The sequence below is a fragment of the Mycetomoellerius zeteki genome, unplaced genomic scaffold (assembly GCF_001594055.1).
Source record: "Mycetomoellerius zeteki isolate Tzet28-1 unplaced genomic scaffold, Tzet1.0 scaffold35, whole genome shotgun sequence".
Classification (NCBI taxonomy): Eukaryota; Metazoa; Arthropoda; class Insecta; order Hymenoptera; family Formicidae; genus Mycetomoellerius; species Mycetomoellerius zeteki.
In genome coordinates, this window is record NW_017257338.1 from 3802781 (window position 1) to 3821461 (window position 18681).

General features: G+C 31.8%; 1 protein-coding gene across 1 annotated transcript in view; it reads right to left on the bottom strand.

The window, feature by feature from the left end:
• Nmdar2 (glutamate ionotropic receptor NMDA type subunit 2) overlaps positions 1–18681 on the bottom strand; it is an 82229-nt gene that overhangs the window by 12259 nt on the left and 51289 nt on the right. The window contains exon 7 of the mRNA XM_018452830.1: positions 10755–10984. Within this exon, the coding sequence (XP_018308332.1) occupies positions 10755–10984 (230 nt within the window). The remainder of the gene's footprint in view (positions 1–10754; positions 10985–18681) is intronic.

Genomic DNA, 18681 nt, shown 5'->3' on the forward strand with positions numbered 1-18681 from the left:
TTATTTCGAGAATTTTTCCATTCTTTTAGGCGGTCTTGATTCATTCTTTATCCTAGTATAAGCAAGTGCAATTAAATTCACCACAGCTGTGCCATTCGGGTCAGATGTCGTTGAGGCAAGAACTGACAGCCATTGTTGGCCGCCTTTTGAGAAAATCGCCCCTCAAAATGAAGCCCTTTCATGCATCTGACATGTACAACTAACAAGATTCACTCTAAGAGTAACATTAAATTCTTTTGTGCATAAAAGTCTAAGTCATGATTAATGCTGATATACCAAAGGCGCAATATCATTAAGATGAATAAAGTATAAGGGTATAAGAAAACGGAAGACAATCATATTAAGAGTAAATGGATTTCGGTGGTTTCTTAAACAGGAAAATTATTAAATATTTAAGTAATGATCCTTTGACAAATTTTTTTCCCTAAAATACCAATTTTTTCAAATTTATCAATTTTACTTATAAATTTGAAAATAAAAAAATAGATAAGGAAAATTATATACTACTATAATAATAATAATTGATCAAGGAAAACTAAAAGTAAGAAAAGTAAAATAACATTATTGGAAAGCCACGGAAACTCCACGTATTGGAAAACAGTTTGATGAAATATATCGATTATCATTAGCAAACTTGACGTACAATAAATACACACACAAATTTTATCGTATTTATGACGACTGTGTTCACGATAAAATGGAACTATATCAATTACATATAACGGAATAGAGATTTCAAATACCGAGTATAAATCTCAATTTTCCTTTATTATAAAATTATCAATCGTAAATTTTTTGTCTATATAGGCCGTGCGTATTGCAACTCTCCTTGGATTATAATCAAATTGACTGATATAGAAATTCTATGTACTGTTTGCAGGGAATATTAAATATCGATTGCTTCTCTTCTTGGGTGTTTTAAAAACACAAACTTACGTTTAGCACAGAAAATCCATGTAATTCTAATTTCAACATAAGTTAAACATTTAACACAAGTACATTAACGAGAGATACTGATTTCTCAATAGTATAAAATTGCTTAAATAGGCGATATCGAGTAATAATTGCTTTAAACAGTTATACCAATGTATCTTATTTATGACCAAATGAATGTGGCCGATTCCATCGAAGCGTTACTTCAAATTGCCGATTAAAAGTTTGCTGACATCGCTTTACAGACGCCGCGCTCCATTTAGCAGTGTCCAGTAGAGAAACAAATGTTTTTCCTCGTTTTTATTGTTGCGGCAAAATATTAGGGATTACATTTGTCCAAAAATTTGAAACGTTTAAATAACATGTATATAATTTTATCATAACATAAATAATAGAATTTGATACAATCTGTTTTGTAAACGAAGAAATTTCAATGGAATTTAAAAAAAAAATACCATGCACATTTAAATCGGGCTCGTAACAAATTTTGTTTTTCGCAACTATTAGAAAATTAATAATTATCATTCCATGTAAATTACTTCGTTTTTAGTTAACGTGTTCAATATGTTATTTAATAACGATCTATTGATTTATAACGATGTTTTTTTAACAGGGCACTTTCAGAAAAAAACATCCAGGAAAAAGAGAAATAAAATATAAAAACGCTGAATGATAGATATAAGTTTTTATAACAATATATTCGGTAGACTTTTGCATTGTTTACGATGTCGATTACGGCATTTTCGTCGATGTGCTGACATGTATGCGACGCACGAAAATATCGAATTCCAATACCCACACTGAATAAAATTCGGTATTGTACGCTATCACGTCATGTCCTTTTGTATCATGTTTCCGATTTCGAGGGATGCATGCAACAATATATATTTGTGTGCGTTTGTAATATTTTTACATGATTTGTGAAAAAGGGATCGTCTGTATGGAAAGTCTGTAATCATTACGTCATTCAGGACCCTGTCTATCTTTTGCAGAATATAACATGATGAGATGTTATATATAACATATGAAGAGATATATATATATCTACAATTGTTATACTTTAGCTGCTGCATGAAAATATTGAACTTACCATATACAGCTTGTGTGTAATGTGTGTGTGCACGCACTCCTTTTTGTTTCAAGTGGAAATATTTGTCAAGGAAAAGTGAGCATAAAGACGAAGCCGCACGAGCAGTAAAATAGATATAAGGCAAATATGTTTCGCGATAAGACAAGACGTGAGGTCCCAATGGAAGTATATGCCGGAATCAGCGGTGATAAAATCGAATACATATTCGCGGGTCAGCCTGCAGGCAACGATGCCCAGAAAAGTACCATAGTGGAGGCACCATAATAAAATGTGCCACACACTGACATTTATTGCTACTCTCTCCGCAGTAGCACACGGCGCGTAAAAGGTGCTCACAATTTCGAGGAAGTGCGCAGCCTGCTGCTACTATTGCCGCTAAGAAAAATGTAGCGTCGCATTAAAAACGAGAAGTTCACGCCCGTAATGTCTTCAACTTTTCAGTTTCAGTCGCGTTTCAGTAATGTGTCGGATAAGAAGTGGGAACTTTGATGTTACTCTTCGGAGCCGACATTTTCACAAGACTTTATGATACGCTCAATATGACGGGCGTTACGCTTTCTGCGATAGTTTATTCTACGCTACAGGCTTCCATAAGTTAATTTTACGCGGTACATTACGTTGCTTATTACTTAGGAAGTTAAAGGTTTAGTTTTGTTATATTTATGATGTAATTAAGGTCACGTTCTGATATACACTGCCAGTGCTGAAAATTTATAGTATATACGAAATGTAAATTATAGAGTTTCAATACTAGCAGTGTATATCGAAATACAGCCTAAGTAGACAATTTACTTAAAGATTAAACATCATGCGCTTTATTTTTAAGAAATAATTCCAGATATTTTATTAAAAAATGACGAAAATAGACATTTTTTCTAATTAAAGTGAAATATAAAATTAATATATATTTGTAATAATAATTTGTCAAGTTTTATCTTCTGAGGTATTTAGTTGATTTATTTTTGCATTATAATTTTAAATTAAACATAATACGCGAATAACAAATTGTTTATACAGAAATATTGAAAATTATGCATGCCGAAACAAGGCAGTTCTGCTGGTATAAACTATTTCCGATTTCCTAACATCAGGATCGATAAAGCTGTTCGTACCAAACTTTCTTATTGTTTTGATCGAATAGTGACGTTAACGTACCTACTTTAAAACACATGTGCAGCCTGTAATTTATGAAAACATTATATAATTTACATACTCTACCGTATATTATAATACATAGATGCAACTTATATCTTTTCATCAAAATGACAGCGAAACTATACAACCTCCAGGGGACGGAAATGAGCTTCCTTCTCTAAAGTAAGATTCTTGAAAATTATAATATTACGTAACTTTGAAATTTCATATATATGAGCTGTCGCTGCTAGCTGGATAACGTCTTCTAAAGATTAAACACTTGGACATTTCTATGTTCACTACTGAAACAAGTAAATTTGCACATTTTGACGCTCAAGATTCCAGACAAAGTAATATAAATTTGTCTTTAAAAAGTTTCTTTATAATAATAATTTAATTTATTATTACGTAAATGTAGATTCAAATATGTTTTTGATATAATACTTTTTATTTTTATTTTTTCATTAATTCTCTTTTACATATACCCCAAATATATTTCAGTTGTTTCATTTCTATCTTATTTAAAAAAATGTTTTTTAGTTTCTCAATATTGATTTTATACGAAATAATCCATCATATTTGCGATAAAATTCCGTATCATTTTTATTGTTTACAATGTATTTATATATAATATTTATATATAATATTTCTTTTATGTATTATTATGATTGTGCAAGAAAAATAAAACAATGTAGATTCCATAAGCCAGTTATGTAAAAAAATTAAATTTTTCATTGCGGAAAAATAAATTTGTACTCTCGACTTATACGACGAGTGATGCACAAGACTCTTCTTGCCAGTCGGCAATAATGAAGTGCACTCAAAGTCACAGACACGTTTGTCTGACAGTAACGTGCGACCTGCTGCGAGTGGGTAATGTAGGGTAAAACTGGCACTTGAGTATTATATAAAACAATATTAATCGCAAACACTTTATTTGCGTAATTTTAATCAGCAGTCGGGCAATGCCTGACGTTGATTTTCTTAGAAGCACATATGGGAAATGTGCCAATTCCATCGACTATAATTTATACAAATTTTTGGAATTGTGACTATCGATTGCGTTGACACATTTAATGTGATGTCCCTGCTTTCATGTTAATACTCACGCAAAATTCTTTTAATTTGGGTTATTGATTCTCGCTGAACAACGATGGATTGATGAGTTTTTTGCATTGACATGGCGTGATATCGAAACGTTATAACTGTTTTTTACAATCATCGTAATTTCTGATTACACCTCCTTTGAGATGATTTATCTCACACTACTATATATCAGCGTTTCACCGATTCGAATATGTAAGATCACTTCATTGTGAACTTTGACTACACATCTATTGAAATAATTCATTTTTAAATTATGTCATTGTCTCACCAAATTATGTCAAATTAACATTCTATCATCTAACGTTTAGCTGAAGAATGACCGGCGGTCCCGAAACGTACTTATTTAATTTTGTATAATTTTGTATATTTAATTTATATATTTTGTATATTGATTTATAAATAATTATTTAAATATGTGTCAAGCGTCATTGGCTCGATCACTGACCTTGTATCTGGTTGTTTTTACATTAACACACACACACACACATGGGCGTCTTTATACTTTTATACGAATTTTCTTTCATTTCCCACAATACGAACAACCGACTCCACATATTGATTGCCACGACCACAATAGCGTAAAATGCACTTTAAATCCGCATTATGAATCGACCCAACGGCAGTGATTTGTCACAACGGACAGCCGATTATCGCAAATCCGTTCTGCCGTGTATCAGAAACATGAAAAATGAACGGTAGCTCTTTGCGTAACGTTTGTGACCACTTGACGCTTGACAAATAAAAATCGTTTCTGAAAGATTAAGTAGCTTGTGATACGTACGTTCCTGCGATTAATTTTTTGCTTGAAATCCAGTCCTACTTTGGCAAAAGTGAGGACGTTTTATAACGTCCTTACTTGTGTTTGTTTACTTATATAACATTTAGATTCTTTTTTAGTTAATTATAACATTCTATAGTTTAAATCAATAAAAAAAATAATTGAAAGACAAATCGATTTTATTCCGCAGTTTAATTTCTTTGAAAAAAAATAAAATAATGTTAATACTGTATTTATATTTAATAAGAAACACATATTTTAAAGATTTATGATACATTTTTTAACAGAACAATAAAGATTTATAATATAAATGTTTAACATTGCATTTAATATAAACTTCAAAAAATTAAATACTTTCTTATTTTATAAAAATTTAATTATCCTGAAAAATGATAATTTCGTTTTAATTTTCTTTTGAACATATTTTTTCAGCAATATTACGTTAAAAATCTCATTGAATTACTCGGCGGTCTGTCAAGCGTACTACTACTTTACGAAAAGTAAATTCTTCCGTCGTTCACGAAAGTAGAAGATCGAGCTACAAAGGGCGGTCAGACTACAAAGAGAGGTCTTTACCTTCAAGAAGTATTACATGGGAATTCCGTTAAAGAACTGCTTTTCGTATCGACACAACGCTTTCGTGGCATCCGTTTTCGAATCACGTTCGCATGACCTTCTCGCTTCGCACATTAGCATGAGATGGAAATTGTCAAGAGTATATCTGGAGTTGCTTCAAATTACTTTGTGTTAAGCTATATATATGTTTATCACTATCGATTCGTGTTTCTGAATTATTGGAACCGTTATTGGCCGAATTAAGGAAGTCTCGGTTGCGATTCTCTAACGAGATATTCATTACCCATGTATATTATTAGAAGCGTCAAAGCATACAAATAATTTTGAATATACAATAAAATGATATATATGCATAGATCGTAAATATCCAATCAACAGACAATGTTTTTCAAATATATTTTTAATATTTAAAAATATTAAAAATATATATTTTAAAAACATTGTCTGCTCATTCAGTATATCTGTAATTACTACATCTGTAAATACTACATTTAAATATAGCAAGAGAGTTAAACACTTGTAATATCAATTATAGGACAATTACATTGTAGGTGCTTTAACATTTTTTTTCGACATACAGTTCATACGCACATACAATCTATCAATAAAGCTGCATTATGTCGTTAACATTGTTGTCGAGCAAAATGGACCTTGTCCATCACAGTACATCATCATTAATTATAACATTTTCAAATTTAGTGTAGGCGATTATTCAATAATCGCTCTTATATTAAGCTGTTATATTAAAGTTTTAGAGAAAACAGAGCTTTCTCACAGATTTTATTTCATGGAAACTTACGTTACTCTCTCTAAAAATTATTACAAAAAAATATTACTAATAGGTGGGTCTAAATATACAGATAAAGATTTTAAAGATAACATAACAAAAAATATAACAAAAAAGAATTTGTACAAACATTCTATTTTTATTACTGTTAAAATTTGAAATTATGTCTGTATTTATGGAACCAATTTGTACGCATTTATGATTCGCGTAACAAACGTTGAATCAAGTCGGACATCTTGGGGTTAATCTAGTTTCGCATGAAAACACGCTAATGTAATTCCTTCCGTTTCCTACTCGCATTCCAAGCCGCAAGAAGAGGCTGCATTCCGCAAGAACTTCGCGTTTATATTCCATTCCTTACTCGAGATAAGGACTCGGCCTGTACCATTTGTAGGTGTCTCAACCACTTCCCTTGTAAAGGACATCTAAGTGATTTGCATATTAATACAGAGAGATATGTTCACTGCTCGCGATTTTGCCGGAGATTATAAGTGCATAGTAGAGTAAGCGTACGGTCTATTATGTGACTAGAATAGCTGCTGAGGTAGAGTGACGATAAAAATTAAAACCAGCATGAGAAGAATTGTGGCCGTGACGAAAATTAATTGAATTTTGCCATTATTCTAATTTTCGTATTTCAAGCAAAAAAAGAAAAGAAATGTTAATCAATTATTTTAACATGTGGATATATGAGTAGAGAAGATTTTACCTTATCATAATAAAACTTCGATGAACTCGTTAAAATTTCAAGCAGACATATTTTTCTCTGTCAAAAAGAATCGCGGTGCGAGGTAACATTTATTATCTTGTTCGTAGTACTCGGTTAATTGGACGAGAATGTGATCCCCGCGCCGAAGAAAAATTAAAAATGCAGCGCAAACAAATTGGTATTCGTGTCGACGATATATCATCGGTAAAACGTTACGTTCAGTGTAATTTATTGCCAATTATTCTACACCATGCGATACCTCCGCAAGTTTCTTACAGCGCTAATATCAATTCGTTAAGCGAGAGTAACGCGCTGTTCTCCCCGGCTGCACACAATTAGCAATTAGGTAATTTCGCTCTGTTCCCTCCAGCGACTGATGGAACGTAATTTTTATTTTTCATTGGCAGCAGTTAGTTGCTTCGCGCTGAATGTAAAAAAGATAATACAATGTACAAGTTCCTACTAATGGTTTAATCCTTTTCAGCGCTTCTCATTTAAGTATGCATTCCTCGTTCACCTGCACCAAATACGTTTTGCTACACAGAATTTATCAACTTAATTTATTTAAATGAGAAACGTTATTTTGTAAAATAAATATGCTCCGTATTCTGCATATTTTATTATATTTTTCGAATCATGAATGAAATCTGTATATAAGTTATTACACATAATAAAAAAATCGTATCTATAGTAATAATAATAATTATATAATCTAACCGAAAAATCTTAATATCCACCCATCGCAAAATTACATTGATAAATGTTTGTTAAAATTTCCTCTTATGCAGCAAATTGGATACTTTTCAATTATTACATTAAATTTAACTCACAATCTTCATCGTAGTCATATTTGAAAGTTTCAATATTCACCTTAAAAATAGGAGAATACTATTCTCAAGTCGACATTTTCCAAGTAGTTGTATATGAAGATTTGTTGCGGAATTTTCAATTATACCTCTCCCGAAATTCTCTTGCTAGGAGAAATTGTGCTAAGTGCTAATTCTCCTTTGCTATTTGTCAAAGTGATAGCGTGACCTACATCAATATAATGTAGCTGTTCATCTAATTAATTTAAAATTAGTTATCTTCAAAATTAAAAAACTTTTGTAATATATTTAAGTTTTGAAAAGAGTGGATCTTAATTTCTTTCTAAAAAAAAGCTTGATTTTATATTGAATTATTGAGCTGATTGAGCATTAATAAAATTTGAAAGAATATGTTATAAAACAGTAAAGCTATTATCATAAATATCACACACACAGTTCGTGAAAAATTTTTTTAAATTAATAAAGATCTATTCGTCCAATTAAAGTAAAACGTAAACATTATTGAAATTATGACAAATCGTTGCAGTTCTACACATAACTGTCAATTTGCGGATGTCCGTTGCTTTCAAATTTCTCCGTAAGCGGAGCAACTGCTGTGACATCGACAATTGAAGCAGAAAATCGACTTGTATCTATTTTGTTTCCTTCTCTATTGTAATTTCCTAACATTTCTTCGCACGAGTTGCGTTTCTGTCTAAGAGAAAGAGAAGAGGTTCAATTACTTCCACGCTATTATTCTCGCCAATGCCTTTGGGAAACTTGTCGGCGGGCTATTTTCGAAGTACAATTCGAATCGGATTCTTGGATCTGACGTGTACAAATATACGTTAAAACGTTGTCTTTCTTTTTCCGTTCTCGTGCGTCATGATAACTCGTAATTTAATTTCGTATCTAGAGACTTCATTGAAATAACAGTTACATGACAGAAAAAATATTACAAAAATATTACAAGGGTCTAGTGATGTAAATTAAATATTTCAGAAACAAATTTTGAAACAAAAAAAACAAATGCGAAAGATTAAAAAACATAAACAGCAAATTTTTGATCAAATTATTTCAAAACATTTGAGGTAAAAGTTTTTTTTTAATTATGCTGCATTTATGAATGTGGAAATTGTTCACAGTATCGATTTCCAGTTTAATATTCTTATCTCTTATTTATAACCAATAGTGTATGAATATAATAAATTGTTGGTTCAACAATTTCTTGTTAAAAAAAGAAAAAATATAGCAAAATGTTAAGAGCCACTGTGCCTCGCACTATTTTCAACGAAGTGCTATTGTTTTTACACAAAAATAGATTTTTTTTTCGCAGACTCTCGAGTTTACACTGAAAACGAGCACTGCAACAGCTGTCGCATGCACCATACTGTATAGAGAATGCAGGCGGGAAAAAGTTTTTAACGTATATTACGTGACCCGGTTTCATGCAAATAAATACTGTTATATGCAGAGAACGTCTGCTAAAGGCTGTAACTCCAAACGATATCGATGATACTCCAAATTGGATAACGACATTCGAGAACACGCTCGATAAATTTTAACAATGCAACTCACGTTTAACACGAAGGTCGATATAAATGACTCGATAAAAATAGCACTTACGTTCGACTATCAAAGTCACTATGATCACAATTAAGTTTTTTTCATATCCACTCCGCTTCTTTTCGTCGTGTAAACGCTTTAATACACCCGCATAAACGTTGTAAGTGTTTCGTTTTCTGAGAGGCTAAATGTAAACTCAAAAGATTTATTAAAGGCGCATGGCAAAGTGCTTTTCAATAGATTCATTTTCCACATGATAAACGTCATTACATGCTACTGTAAGTATCAACTGTTCACTCCGAAGCACGAATATTAGTCTAGTCTCGCCTGTCCTATGCTTTCAAAGGCCAGCCCTTTAATTTTGGATGGAATGTTCACAAGGAACGCAAGGCTTCTTCCAACTTAGTGCAAAAGCAATATGTGTACTTTACTAGGACTCCCTTGTAAATGAAATAAGTGTACCGTGACGTTCGGGCTTCATATTCGGTCTTTGACTAAAAGCAGCGCTGAGTCCGCTCTAATGAATCGATTTCTCCAAATTGTCACGAACTAGGATATTCGCGCACTTGTAACGTTGGTATACACAGCAGTAATAATAAATTGAGTATCCGAATTATTAGTATGTTTACTGTTAACGTTAATTAATCTTGCTTCGCTTACTATTCAATAAACTTCAAAGTCTTATTTCAACTAAAGGTGAAATTAATTGTATATATATTGATTTAAATATAGTTTTACCAGTTTCACAGAAACACTGAAGTAGTAATGTATTTCTAGTCAGTCACTATTTTCCAGTAGTCAATTCTCTTGCGGTCAAACGTGTTTGTCATTGCGACATTTAATTTAAATTGCGACTCTCTGATTTAAATAATCTTAAAAATAAAAATATTTTAATAATCATTTTTTAATATATATATAATATATATTGCAATTAATATTATTTAATTTTCAAAACTGCACTATAATAAATTCAGTTAAAAAGATGATATTCCAATATACAATATGGATTATGCAGTTATTTCTTTTTTTCTTATAAATACGAATATAATATAAAATAATTTGCGAAAAAACATTAATTATTTATAGACAAATAATCATATTAATAAATTATATAAACAGTCTAAAATTAACAATTAAAAGAGGATATGTAAATATATTAATAATTATCCATTAAAAATTGCGGCTATATAAATATTTAAACATTTAATCGATGTATGGCATCGGCAGATATGCCTCTTCAATAAAAATATCAAATTTCTCATACTTACTCAGCCATATCAGAATCCTTAGCCACACGACAATGAACACCACGATCCACCAGGCATTTTCCGGTCACAGGATCGGGCGGTGCAAGATTGATGTAGGGTGGCTCCTCCAGAAAGGTTATTTTGAGGTAAAACTTCTCTGGAACGCCTTGTGGAGGAGTGTGGGTATTGCCCGGCCAGACGATGTCCTTAATATCAAGACCCTCTTTCTCCCAAGACTTCCAGACACCGATCTGTCGACAAGCAGGCGAAAATAAACGTGATCAAATACCAGCTTTAACAAGTTGCTCTTAAACATCACATCATTAGCATACTTTTATTTTTAGTAATTAAAATGTTCCTTTTTAAATTTTGTTGAATAATACAGACAAAGATAAATGACGGCACACTGAGAACATTACTTAACATCAATTTATCAGTGCGGCAAATTTGAAAATTTCAAGAATTCTAACAAGCCCCTTTTTGTCTTTGTAATTATTTGAGTGTTATTTTTATTTGTCTCTTTCTTTATGATTTATATATTATATATATATAATCTTTGAAAAAAATATTTTTCGGTTTTCCCCTTTGAACAAACTGTAAAAATTTTTTAACATTTATACACGATCCATTTAAATAATTTAAAAAATATCTTCTGTGAAATGTGGTAATCTGTTTTTAGTAATTATTCACAATATTTAATACTTTCATTTAATGTGTGTAGAGCGTTTTACGACGCAACTTCTGCTTAGATTGCGTTAAATTTTGTATTGCTGGCGATTTATGCGTGATTGAGTACAAAGTTGTTTTCAGAAAGTATCGGGGATGAAAGTATAACGTGAGATGGAAGTAAAATTACAAAGTTTTTCTTAGATTTCTCTGACTCGCTACGTAACGAGTCTGATACGAAAGGTTTAATTGCACACAAATATAAATTCGTGTACTTCAACTTGCTAGTTTTCCAGGCGTATCGTTTCTCACTATTGAGCGCGCAATTTATTTTCTATTCAGACGAAATTGTATTCAGTAATGGAGCGCCATTATTCAACGTCAATAAAAATTTTATAATACATCCATCATTACTGGCGTTATCATTTCAGAAAATCTAACATTGGTAATGATTGGTCCGATCCGGCAGGAACTTTAGATACTTAGCTTACTGCCATGAAGGAAGAACTAAGCCAAGGTAAAGAGAGTAAAAACATAATTCTGAATAATTCTTTGATAGCAGAAATATAATTCAAGCAGAAGTAATCAGCGCACAGTTAGCTTGAACTAGAAATTATAAGTTCACAAAAAGAGAAGTATGATTAAACCCAAAGAACTGCCTTACCGAATACGGAACCTTTTTCACAGCTTATTACGCGTATTCAAGCAGAAATATAATTAGTCACCGATAAGTTTAAATAAATACTAAAGATATATTATAAACAACTATTTGAAAGTAGAAATAAAATAAAGTAGTAATATATATATTTCGAAGTAATAGTTTATTTAGAAAATACAAAAACCGATTTCATGATTTACATGTTAAATTCTGACAATTTCTTGCTGCAATATTAAGAGCATTGTAGTTTTGCTCCGAGCAATTTGATAACGGATGTGCTGTCGAAATGTGAAAATAACGCTGATGTAATTTACGCCGGTAATTAAAGCCATTTGCACATATATCAAACATTTCTGTATGTTGAAACATATGGTCGATCCAGGTCATGTAGGTGAAAATACGTGACTGTCGCGTCGAAAAGAAGCGTGGGCAGCATTGAAAAGTGCACTCAGCTTTCCTGTATCCCTCGCATTACATTCATAAAAGCTTCGTAAAAAAAAAATAAAATCTATCAACTTTTAATCGTAGATTCGCGTCGTTGAGTTTATATGATATTCATAGAAAAAGAAACAAAATACATATAAAAAATTTTAATTGGCATTAAATTTTAAATTCGGTAATTATGCAATTTAGGGGAGCCCCCGCCCTAATACCTTGACCTTGACGTTACTCGTTAAAAAGTACGATAATGTGTCGATAATGTGTAATTGACAATATATGTCAAGGTCAAGGTCATTGGGGCGGGGGCTCCCCTAAATTGCATAATTACCTTAAATTCTTTTCGATTCCTGTCAGAAATTAAAGAATTCTTTGATATTTTAATATTCAAATAAAGTTCAATAAAAGACTTAAATTAACAACATTGTTATTATAATATTCTTTAAATATTAAAAAAAAAATAGTATCTCACATTTATGTTGTGTGATAGAAATAAAATATTCTCTCAATAAATCAAGGATCGATATTATTTCTGATGATTAAAGATAAAGCTTCGAATTTATCACAAAAAATTCCTCTGTTTTATGTTAGGAAAACGAAATTAGAAAAGCTCAAGAAAATTATCTGTTGATTCATAGTATCTGAAAGCAATATCAATTTCTGTTCTCATTATATGTTATTGAGAATCGATTTATATGAAATATTCAACAAGTAAATTATTCCGCACGAATATCTACATAAAAAAAATTGATAAAAGCGGAATTAAGATATAAAATATTACATGAATAATAAATTCTAATGTACAATTTTTCTGTAAAAATTATAGAGCGCAATTTAATTGTAGAAGATTTCTCTCTCTCTCTCTGAGAATATATAAGAAATTTCTTTTTATTATTTTTAAAAAGGCAAATTATTACACTTATATAAATATTATAGTAAGCATGTTTACTGTTTCAGATAAAATATGTACAAATCTATTTTTTACGCCCTATAAACTTTTCATAATATTTAAAATATTTCAACGTTATTTTCTTAAAAATAGTTATATATCCAGTATGAAACTTTCAACAGATTATATCTATTTTTGTCACACTTCATCGACTATTCATTGATCCTCGCGAGATGCGTTTAATCGAGTGCATTCGAACGCAAATTGATTTATTCCAAACATTCCAAAACGTTCTATTCAAAGAGGTAATTTTACTTCGATGTGAACAAGAAGCCAAACTAGGACAGTTTATTTACATCGTCAATATAACGCTCGCTCTGTACATTTCCGTCATTTCATCGTATGCATTGCGCGATGTTGTCAATAGTTATTGTCTCTGTTGACCCGCCAAAATTTATTTGGCAGTCATGTACTACAGCGAAGGAAGTAAATGACTTCTTGTAGAATACGTAGCAACTTTTCAGGTGCGAGGGGCCAATAAAACGAAATTGCATTGCTCCGGTGTGAGTGTTGCTCAACTTCTGAATATGTAAAGCTCTCGATGGCGATGCGCGCGAGACATCTACATATTAGAAACCAATACTGCACGGGGGAGTAGGTTGCACCGAGCATGTTGTCATGAAAATTCATATCACGCCCGTGTAGTATGATCGTACACTTTTTATACCGTCGAGAAAGAACGCGAAAAAAAATTAAAACGCGTAACCTTTCAATCAATATCGACCGTTTTCTCTAGGAAGGCCATCCATAGGAGGATCATCCAAGTGATTTATGCATGCATGATTAAAAAGTCCGAGATTCGGGGCTTTTCGCTCGCATACCCATCGACCATGTTTTGCGCCTGTGAATTAATATGCATGCAGTCGCCGTGTTCTGTGCGTTCCGTTATGGAAAATCTTTCGTTTACGTCAGAATTACGACAAGCGCGTACGTATTTTATGCGTTAACGTGGTTACGCAGGATCGAAGAGAGATTAATGAAAACGACGTCAAACAGGATGTTCGACAAACAGAATCACATTTTGAGGGGATACGAGGGATAATCATAAATTTTGGGATATGATGTCACAAACTGTATAAGAGAAATATCGGATATACATGTATTATGTTCTATTTAATCTTTTGATCCGACATATAAAAATAATAATTAATTAAGACAATGATTTTAATGCTCATTTTAATAAGTCAAAATCATTTCTGAAATGCAAATATAAATGAACTACAAATATAAATGAAGATCTCCCATTGACTGTTATATCTCTTCATTTCTTTTTCAGATATTCAAGCCCGATATTCACCGAAATTGTATCTTCATTTTAACTCGCGGTAACAATTAACAATGGGATAAAAAATACGTATTTTCTTCTGCTCTTGCTCGTTATTCAGCTTAATTTAAATCGCGAATATAACGTAGGTCAGTAAACCGCAGGAAAGACTCGGAAATTAAACTTCTACTAAGAAATATTTCGCAAAACGTCATATGCAATGATGCCAGCTACAAAGCGCCAGTGATGAATTAATGACTACATTAATGTGAATTAATCAACAGATTACAAGTTCATTACACGAGTCGAGATTATATCGTGTTAACTGTGCACGTAGATACGCCGTAACGCGTTCTTTGACGTTGATATTCTGTCGTGTTTCTCTCGTCAGGGCAATTGCAAACGCTCGTTTGACGTGGGATCAACGTGATGTACTGTAAAATTTTGTGGTATCTCCTAATTATCATGTTCTCGCTGGTACATCATTCTCTAATTATAAGTTCTGCCGCCTATTTAGATTGTGACACGTTAGCAGTTACATCCTTGTTAACCAGTTTGTTCCGCCGTGACGAAACCTGAAATTTCCACAATAATAGCGGCAGTTACAGTTATGAGATATGCAGGTTGACATACTGTAGGTTAATGTGTATACGTGACAATTCAAATATGTTGAACATTGTTCTTCGTATATTAATGTCATTTTAAGTATGTATATTTGTTAATTTTGTACCTATATTTTCATTTGTATGAAAAATACAAATTATTGATGTGTGAGATATACGTATAATCCAGCTCATATAGAATAAATTTAGAAACTACAATACAAATAATTATCAAATCAAAATTAAGAATTTATAAAAAAAAAGTTCTGTTACATATATGAGAGAATTGTGAAAGCAATTTTATATATTGTGGACAACAAAAGAATATACAGAATGTCCAGAATTTAAATTTCAAAATTTCAGGAACGTGATGGAGAAAATTGCAAAAAAAGATAAAACGTATTCTCATTTTTGTATATTACTTATTACTTATTCATTCACACTTATTTATTCACGGTGTCATTTGCTTAACGTCGATATTGTTCACAATGTTGACTTGTTGCAACAATGCAAGCATTGCATTTAATATGAACAACTCGCGTTGCAGTCAAATACTAATCTGATCAACGTAATGATTCACCGATTCGGCATTCTTCTCTCTGGAAATCGACGCGCATACTCTCGCACCGCCTCTGTAGTATTACCGTTGCAGAAATCATACACGAAAACTATGTCAGCATATTCAAAGTTAGAATATGTACGCGATATATTGTAACAGGAGTAATTTACTCGATGGCTTTTGATGAGTAACTGATGAATTTATAGGAGAAAGGCAGAAATATAAACAAAGTTTTCACCAGAAAAAAGAATATTATTGTTTTTATGTACGATTTCAACGTTGTTAATACTTCAGAGACAGTGCGAGAACGAAGCAACTACGTTTGTATTTTTTTATGATTTTCTCCAACACGAAGCAAAAATAAGGATATCTCTAAAGGACTTTTTCTCTAGTTTACCAATCCCCTATACGCTCCCGAAGTTTTGATATTTAAATTTGGGACATCCTATGTACAATATCTAAATTTTTTAATTTTATATTTGATTGAAAATATATCTTTATAAAATTTTAAAAAACGAGATTGAACGTCGAACGAAACGATTTGCTTAACGCAATATGGTCCTAAATTTTTCAATCTGTTATCAGAAAGTGTGTTTTTTAAATATGATTTTGGTCGTCATTTTTCTTTCTCTTCTTAGATTATTCCGGATATAATTAAAAAATTCAACTGTGCACGATACAAAAACTCACGGAGAATTCGTTGTGTTAAGAATACTAGCGGTCTTAGAAAAGGTTAATTGGCCCGCCCGGATTCCGACCGTGATATAAAGTTCCCGCAATAGCTGTCTCTTCGATAAGCTCAGTTAGGTCATGGGGAAACGGGGATTAAGGATATACATTGTTCGCATTTTACTGGAACCGTTTGCGGCAATACATCCCTCAGTATTTGGCATGGTTCCAGTTATCCTGTTAAGTCCGCTACGGTGCTCTAATCTATAAAACTTCCGACTTAAATTTCCGCTTGAAAACATCCTTCTCGAAGGGATAGACAATTTTTAAGCTCGTTCGTGGGCCATGGTGCTCCGGGGCATTGCAATTGAGAATGCGAATGGAAAAGAACGTAACTCAAGAGACATGGTGCAGGAGAAAAAGCATACGCGACACGTGCACGCTCACGATACTCTTTCCGCCGGAAATTTGACGAGTTATCGCACTCTAAATTGCTACAGGGTCTGGATTTTTTGGTCAAATAAAATGATAAAGCATCATAGTATATAATGTATATAGTGTTGTTTTCTGCCGCTTTTCTTACGAACTACGTCCGCGCTGTGTTAAATTATATTATTCATAGTTAACATTGTTATATTAAGTAATAATTAAATAATAATTTTTTCAATCAATTAAATTAGAAATCATATAAGAAATTTTATATCGCAGAGAATATTATCATAATTTATTGTAAAAATAAAATTCTACACTGATATAATAATTATTAACAAAAATACATTTAAAATGTACTGTAATAATATTTAATAAATATAAATAATGTGAAACAAAGTCAGATGCTAAGAATAAATAAATTATTTTGTAAATATACAAATTCAATATAGCTGTTTGTTAATCTGAGAGAAACATATCAAATTTAATGCAACACAAATTATTTGAGAATGTAATCTGTTTATGTTTATGCAAATGAAATGTCGATAGAGTTATTTATAAATAAATATATCGCAAATATAAAATAATGCACAAAATAACGCGTTACAGATCTAATGTCGAATGTGTCGTATAAATAATTATTCTGCCGATAAATAAATTCAATCTACTTCTCTAATTTCCCGATTCTCTATTCTAAGGCAATTAACCATCGATGAGTAAATGGGAGCATCAAATAGCACTATTCGAACAATTTCGCTAATTAGTTCGTAACGCTGTACACATCGCGCGTGTCTTAGGATACACACGTGCGTCATCACTCATGTGCATACATCACACGCTTTGATAGCGATATTGAAAAGCTTTGAGTGACCCTGCGATGTTATATTGTCGATAGTTAATTCTGGATGCAAGCTTACACAGTTTCGCTGTTTCCGATAATTGACTAATTATTCGTCCCATGCTTACAGCTAACCATTTAGACACGACGAGCACCGATTACCACCCGACGTTGTGCATGATGTTTGCATGAGAGAGTGGTTCATCTCGTCCTTTATTCTCAACACAACGGCATTGTGTTGACAAGAAAGCTACAGATATAGACAGAAGTTCTACGAAATGTTCTCGTTAAAGTGCTAATAACATGAGAGAGTTATTACAAAAGTTTGTTGGAAAGTACAGATATGAAATCAAAATAACGTTTATGATTTTTGCATGATTATAAGTTGCGTAATTCTGATTTGTGCTATTATTAAATGTATTACAATCTAAAATAAAAATTCTTTTATAAATAAAAATATGTGTATTTATATGATAATCATATTTGCGTTAAAAAGTTTCTGCTATTCCGAGAAATTAATTGTTTCATTTCCATCACATTACCATTCGTTAAGTTTATAATTTCCATCATCATTCATTTCTGTCTTCTATTAAATTCAATCTGCAGCATACAATAAATATATTGAAAAATCTATTGAATTATTTTAGATATTCCAATAAGGTATTCAGTAAATAGTTCTTCCTTTCTTCAGATACACCATTCTACCGACTTAATTGATTTTTCTTTCTTGGTCACCTTTTGTTATCTTGCTTGATTTCGCACTGAGGATTTCAATGTAATCCTCCGGATTGCCAAGGTTCTCTGGAATGCGTTTTTGTTTGAAAGGATATAGGGCGCTATGGAAAAAATCGATATAGCTGCAGTGTAAAAAATAAA